This window comes from Neltuma alba, unplaced genomic scaffold (genome assembly GCF_004799145.2).
Source record: "Neltuma alba isolate B1F8T4 unplaced genomic scaffold, ASM479914v2 tig00001525_pilon, whole genome shotgun sequence".
Classification (NCBI taxonomy): Eukaryota; Viridiplantae; Streptophyta; class Magnoliopsida; order Fabales; family Fabaceae; genus Neltuma; species Neltuma alba.
In genome coordinates, this window is record NW_021632496.1 from 365736 (window position 1) to 373612 (window position 7877).

The 7877-nt window shown below is 38.6% G+C and overlaps 2 protein-coding genes across 2 annotated transcripts; one reads left to right on the forward strand and one right to left on the reverse strand.

Moving 5' to 3' along the window:
- The first annotated feature begins 245 nt into the window (after window positions 1-245).
- LOC114758417 (uncharacterized) lies at window positions 246-1425 on the forward strand. Its single transcript, XM_028947455.1, has 2 exons — window positions 246-383; window positions 728-1425. Exons 1-2 carry the CDS (start codon window positions 344-346, stop codon window positions 1423-1425), a joined length of 738 nt encoding a protein of 245 aa, XP_028803288.1. The 5' UTR covers window positions 246-343.
- A 4378-nt stretch (window positions 1426-5803) lies between these two features.
- On the reverse strand, window positions 5804-7241 carry LOC114758427 (uncharacterized). Its single transcript, XM_028947463.1, has 2 exons — window positions 6861-7241; window positions 5804-6772 (listed from the first exon to the last, which is right to left on the reverse strand). Exons 1-2 carry the CDS (start codon window positions 7239-7241, stop codon window positions 5804-5806), a joined length of 1350 nt encoding a protein of 449 aa, XP_028803296.1.
- Between the last annotated feature and the right edge of the window lie 636 nt (window positions 7242-7877).

Genomic DNA, 7877 nt, shown 5'->3' on the forward strand with positions numbered 1-7877 from the left:
GGGCATAACCTCAGTCATTTAGCGGTGCAATTTACCTGGGGATGAACATGCATATTCATTTCAGTATGTACCAAGTGAGAATAACCTTTGTGGCCTTCTTATGTATTGCTATTATTTACTTGGTCATCTGTGGCACTGTGTAGTAGTAATTTCCATAATATAAGTTACTTGAAGATGCAAATTTTGTAACATTTCATCGAGAAAGAATCACTTTTGATGCATATTCATTTATTTTTTAATCTGTTGGTCTGAGGATTGAAGAGGTAGAGATTAATCTGCTGGTTTGAGGATTGAAGAGGTAGAGGTCGCTGAAGTGCTGAGAAGCATCAATCGCATTGCTGTCATGGAGGAGGTTGGCGAAGTAACTGTGACTGCGACAAACGGTAATATGCAGTTGTAATAGGAATTAAGTGGTTGAGTTATATAGGTTTGGTAAGATTAGATTGTTTTTAGTTTGTTGTTAAAGTGTATTATGTCATTAGTCTCTATTTTCTGCTCTGTTCTGTGAAGTGAGAAAGAAGCAATAACATTCATTACATGATCATTCATTACATGATTAGCAAATTTAGTTATCTGAGTAGTAAATAGTCGAGGTTCATTTTGTGGCTAAATAACAACACCTATAATGTGAATGACTACACTGGAAATGGTAATGACAACTTTTTTGAAATGCAAAGAAAGTTGAGCTGTTCAACTGACCAGATTTAGTTATTTATGCTTGTTGTAGAAGGAGGGCCAAGTGAAGAAGTGAAGAATGGCTACATGTTGTTTAGACGAGAATTTCTTAAGGGTGGGGAGAAGTTTAAGAATATGTCTGAACAAGTGAAAAAGGCATCAAAGGCATGGAAGCAGTTGACACCAGAGGAGCAGAAGAAATACAGTGATAGGGTGAAGCAATCAAGAAAGGAAGGGATGAAGAAGAAGAGGAAGAAAAAAGTGGCTTTTAGCACTCGTTGCTCGGTTCGGCAATTTAAGTCATTAGTGGACTTCATAAAAGATGATGAAGATTTGAAAGTGAGGGTACAAAATTTAGGCTTTGGCCATTTACTTGACATTGGATGTGAGAGACTCCCTCGTGACCTCATAGTATGTGTTCTCCGAGCATATGATCCGCCTACCCATCAATTTCTAATAAGAGGGATAATAAAGGAAATAGAAGCAAATGATGTTGCAAACTTGTTGGGTGTACCCCACACAGGGGAGAAGGTAAAAATGGACGTATGTGATGATGATGAGACATACCAGAGGTTGAAGGAGGAATTTGGTAAAGTCCCTTATACGAAGATACTCAATGACATTAAATCTGGGCAGAAGAAAGATGAGTTTGAGTTCTTGTTTATGCTGTACACACTTGGGAGTTTTTTAACTCCTACTTCACAAACAACTGTGAGTGACAAGCTAATAAGAGTCATGTGTGTACCATGAAGGGATTTCACCAATTTGATTGGGCCACGTACATTGTGAAGCACTTGTGGAAAGAGATGGGAGATTATGTGAAAGTGTACACAAAAGCAAAGAAAGACGAAGATGAAGATGAAGGAAGCTGCAATGTGGGAGGATGCATCTACCTCCTGTTGGTATGTATTTCTGACTTATGCTTTTAAGTTATTGTTTTCTTTATTTGTGGAATTGGCAAGTTAATGATTTACTGTTGTAGTTATATTTTGCTGAGCACTTCCCACTATCCAAAACTGTTGAGAGAGGGTCCCTAAATGCCATTCAATTCTGGACTGATGAGAGGATAAGGAAGCTGGAAAAGAAGGAGAGGGAAAGCAAGAGGGGTTTACTGTATAAGGGCAAGGGAAGTATGGATAGAAGTGGGAAGGATGAAGGAAAACTCAGAAGTGTGGGTCATTTACACCCGGTATGTGCTTTCGTTACTAATTTTCATTCTCATTAGCAAATAATCTCATGAAAAAAGTGTTTACTCATTTTAAATTGTTTGCTGCAGGAGTTACAGAAGTTGCACGGACGATTGATGGCTCAGATCGAATTAAGCACTAGGAGGCTTATAAGTGCAATGGAAGATGAGCTAGATAAGGTGCAGATAAGGATAGAGGAAAATAATGTGACCACAGATGATGAGGACCCTATTGACGTCCCAGATGATGATAAGGGAGATGATGATGCATTTGGCGATGAGGACCCCTATGATCATGATGGACATGAGTCTGATCACGAAGGTGATGATAGAGATGAGTTCCATGGGGGAGATGATCAGGGAGACGATGATGCAACTGGCTCAGATAGGGGTGATGACATCGGTGTTGCAGCAGAAGGTGTAGACAAAGAAATTATGGAGTCTCCCCTGCCCTTTTCCCCCATGGACAAGGGATGTTAACTCTGGAGGTCGCAAAGGGAGATGAAATCCGCTATCAATTCTCCATGGATTTTGACAAAGCCAACTAAGAGGCGAAAGAGGCCCATGGATGACAAGGACCGGTTTTATGACATAGTTTCCCGTATGTGTTCAAGCAAAGAGGGTGACATGTATGTACATATCCACTACCCACGTAATCATATTCATTATAGTTTTGTGCTAATTGACTACATGCATAATGATATTGACAACATATTTTTAGGCCTTTGGTGAAAATCTCTGATGAAGATATCACTCGGAATCAGCTAAGGACACTTGGCGGAATTGAGAAAATAGGTAACCAGGTAAGTAGAATATTTGTGATGAGGTCATTTAATTGTTTAGTAGATGCTGTGTTTTGGGTTCATCAAAACAATCATCTCTTTGCGTACAGCTGATGTCAACTATGTGCAAGACTCTAATGGCTGATATGGAGAAGGAAGGGCAGGTGAAACGGCACATTTTTTATGCTGATTTTATGGTAAGCTTGCTGAGATGTTAGTTTTTTGTCGATTGATGTTGATAAATGACTAAAATGTTCATGTTTTAGGCAATAATGGCAGCTAACCCAAAGCTGTGGGATGCTACAAAACGGAAGAAACAATTTTTACCTGAAAATCTTTGGACCCACACTTGTTGGCGCTCACTGGTTCTGTGTTGTGCTTGAGCCTAGCACAATGAATTTCTATGTGCTGGACTCAATGAAGCCAAATTTAGAGGGTAAGAAGAAGAGCAAGAAGAAGGGTGTAATTATTGATGACATGACGACCGTGGTCACTGAATGTGTAAGGATAATGCAACTCATCTTCTATGATTGACATTTCATTTACCTTTTATTTACAATTGCGTAATGATATTGTGTAGAGGAATAGATTTTATGACATTATTGAGATAGTTAAGCCTAATGCCACTGGGAAGAAGAAAATGAGTGATATCATTTGGGCTCCTGTTCCGCAACAAAACAATCTGTGAGTGGTTTATGTTGTTGATATTATTACGTCTCAAAGCAGCCCAATGTGTTATTTTCATTCTTTTACATCGTTGGGATGTTTTGATGTGCAGGCGAGATTGCGGCGTTCATGTATTAATATGGTTGAGTAAATGGAAGCCCGGTGAGATACTTCACTATACGGATGAACAAGTGGCTGAATTCCGACGAAACCTCATGTGGTGGCTAGTGAATCATGAGCTTAATTCAAGACGTGATGAAGCATTAAGCTTGCTTTCATCAACCCAAGCCACCACACTGACCAAAAGACGGTATCTGTGATAGGAGGAGACATTATGTAGATTAGGCATATAGTATTTGTAAAAGGAGTGTTAGTTTGAAGTCTTAATATTTGACTTATGGTTGGAGGTACTAAGTGGCTGCCAGTTGTTGGCCTAATTGCAATCCTTTTTGGGATAATTTGAGTAAAAAAGTTATGGTATTTACAACATGCCATGTGACTTCCGTGATGATAATCACAAGTTGATTATTTGTGCCCTAAATTACATCCACTTGGACCCAGGTTCACTACACAAGTAATAGGATTAACAACTTTCGGATTGAGAATTGCAACCTTTGTAATGATAGTTACCACATCGCTGTTGCCATTTGCATCTAAAGTCTTTCAAGCCCAAATCATGTTTTTTGAATCCATTTTCGCTACCCCAGTAATAATAATGACAACGTTCGCACTGATAATTGCAACTTGTGTAATGATAGTCACAATCTTCCTATTGCCTTTTTCAACTCTGCATGTTCATACCCAATTAACACTTTTTTAACGGAAATCTACTACCTCGGTAATGATAATCACAACATTCGTAATAAACATTGCAACTTTTTTAATGATTGTTACCACCTCGCTATTGCTTTTTGCAACTGCATTTTTGTCCCCACGTATAAATTGTCACAGAATTTCACAACCTGAGTAATGAAAATCACAACATTGTTAAGGGAAATTGCAACTATAGTAATGACATTTACCACTATGGTTTCTCCATTTGCATCCCCATGTTCAGGAAATTGTCCCATTTCCGGTTCCTTTAAGTCAAACCCACGCATCAAATTGTTCAGGAGATTTTACTACCCCTGTAATGATAATGACAACATTGGTAATGTTAATTGCAACTTCAGTAATGATATTTACTAGTCTGCTTTTCCCATTTCTGGTTCCCTTAAACCCACGCATCAAATTGTTCATGAAATTTTACTACCCCCGTAATGATAATGACAACATTGGAAATGTCAATTGCAACTTCAGTAACGAGATTTACCAGTCTGCTTTTCCAATTTCTGGTTCCCTTAACTCAAACCCACGCATCAAATTGTTCATGAAATTTTACTACCCCCGTAATGATAATGACAACATTGATAATGTTAATTGCAACTTCAGTAACGACATTTACCAGTCTGCTTTTCCCATTTCCGGTTCCCTTAAACCCACGCATCAAATTGTTCATGAAATTTTACTACCCTTGTAATGATAATGACAACATTGTAAATGTTAATTGTAACTTCAGTAACAAGATTTACCAGTCTGCTTTTCCCATTTCCAGTTCCCTTAACTCAAACCCACGCATCAAATTCTTCACGAAATTTCACTACCCCCGTAATGATAATGACAACATTGGAAATATTAAATGTACCTTTAGTGATGATATTTACCACTCTGCTTTTTCCACTTCCACTTCCTTTATTTCAAAGTCAAGTAACATATTTTCAGGAAGTTTCACTAGCTCGGAAATGATAATAACAACATTGGTAATGTGAATAACAACATTGTTGATGACATTAACCACTCCAGTCATACCCATTGGCAACTTCCACCATCTCCCTCGAGGGCATTAAACAAAAGGTCATTTGTGTTGACAAAATAGCATAGAAGTACACCAGAAGAGCATCATAGAATGTCTACATTAACATTCAGACTTTACTACATGTGTAATGGAATTTACCACTGAAGTGACAATATTTACCAAAAACCAGTAGGCCCATCACAGAAGCTACATAACTTATATTCAAATGACAAGTTAACAGTAAGATTAACCCACCACCTAATGTTTCCTCGTCATTCACATTACAAAACATATCCTACCCAGTGAATATCATTTACAAAAAGGATAGCCTACCCATCATACGATTTTTACATTAACATTCAGACTTTACTATATCTGTAAAGGAATTGACCACTGAAGTGATAATATTTACCAAAAACCAGTAGGCCCATGACAGAAGCTACATAACTGATATCCAAATGACAAGTTAACATTAGGATTAACCCACCACCTAATGTTTTCTTGTCATTCAGATTACAGAACATCTCCTACCCAGTTAACATCATTAACAAAAAAGATAGCCTACCTATCAACCCTTCTCCTAAAAAAATTAAAAAGGGTTCAAGAGTCATTCCATTCCTATAACAAAAAAATTACCCCTGTTGGTATTGACATGAAACCTTAAGTTGGGCTTGGATTCTTGCATGTTCTTCTTGTGTAGCCAACTTGCTGGCATGCACTACAATGGTAGACTTTCTTGTTTTGAAACTGCGACTCTTGCCTATTTATCCTAGGCCTTCCAGGTGGTCGACTAGTCAAAGGTGGTGCCAAAAACACTTGACTTGCTATATCTTGCAGCCGATAGTTATTAGGATTTGGCATGTCGATTGTCACCACTGGAGTCATCGTCCTACCATAAATCTTTTGTTGGGACGTAATCTTGTAGCATTCTTCAACAAAATCATACACATTGCAATTCAAGGCCTTGATAGCTGCACATGCATGTGGGCATGGGATGCCTGACATTTGCCAAGCTGCACAGCTACATTCACCTTTTTCAAGATCAACATTAATGGCTCCTTTTGCTGTATGGACACACACCCTACCCCTTCCGTAAGGAACACTTAACATCTGTGCAGATCTCGCCACATTTTCCATCAATGTTGCATTTGTATTTGGGCCTACACCATTCTTCCATTTGCTCATTGTCATGCTTGCTGCATACATCTTCTTGGCTACTTTTTCACGATGCTCATGTATAAGTTGGGCAACATTATATCTTCTCTCCTTCAGCATCCACGCATTGAATGACTCTGCAAGGTTTATTGTTATGTTGTCCCATCGTTTAAAAGGGAACTTGCTTAAGGCCCACTTGTGAATATCACCATGATTGACAAGCCATTCAAATAATTGGGAATTGAAGTGTCTCATGTTATCCATTGCTTGATCAAACTCTGTGTCAAGCCTTGCATATGCAATGGCATCTAGGAAATGCAGTCCATCCTCCCTTGTGTTGCCACTTGTCTTCCTTTTTCCTCTATTTAACTTGATCATTTGTGTACTGAAATTCTCCTTAACATGTCTGTAACAGTACGCATGTTGCTCACCTCCGAATATTGCTTGCACAGCACCTATAATTGCATTGTCGATCTGAAATGATTGTTAATTGCATTGACCCAAATATCTCATTAATCATATGTAAGAACCATGTCCAATCCTCAAGCATCTCTCCCTTCACAATCGCAATGGCAAAAGGTAATAATTCGTTGTCCGCATCATAAGCCGACGCTGAAAGTAGTGTCCCCTTATACGGTCCACTTAAATGACTTCCATCAATATACAGTACATGTCTAGCACCAGCAATAAAACCCTCTATACAACATCCATAGGCTATGAATACACGCTCAAATCTGTTGTTCCTTGCAGCCACCCATTTTGCCACTGTTTTGTCATCGGTTTCCTTCAACCGGTCACATATCCATGGAATAAGCATGTAAGTTTGATCAGGTCTGCCATGTATGTCCTCCAACGCTTTTTCCTTGGCCCTGTATGCTTGCTTGTATGTCAACTTCACACCATAATCTCTTTCCAACCTCTTTTTTATATCATTTGGATGCATGTCTATATGATCCCTAACCTCTTCAATTATAATTGATGATGTCAAGCTAGCTGATCCATCACGTGTCACGTGAAGATTGTCTTGGGCATTATGAACATGCTCATTTTTTGAATGTCGTTACACGTAAAAATGCTGGAGTACTCTTTCCAGCTGCTCTCGCACTGATCCTCCATGGACAACCTTCAACATTGCATTTGACATACATATGGGCATTAGAATTCCTCACATATTTATACTCAAATTTGTTTGCAATGCTGAATTTGTGTAGTTTCTTCTTGAAATCATCCGCATCTGGAAAAGTCTGCCTCAATCCTAACAATACTGTCTTCCATTTCAGGGAATTCATTCCTGGTAAAGGAGTTGGTGCACTCTCTACTGCATATGGCAGGCTAAGAACATTTTCAGCTGCTATGTAATTCACACATTCGACAACATCCTCAATCATTGGCTCATCATTTTGCTGTGACAGTCCCGACAATTTTCACATGTTGCATGTATAATTACAACATTTGTTATGATATTAACAACAACATTATCGCAAGTAACAACTTTCATAATCCGAAACTTGTGACTTACCTGTTTCGATCAGCCACTTCTTCCTCTGTATTCTCATTACCTTTAGCTGCTACATAAACA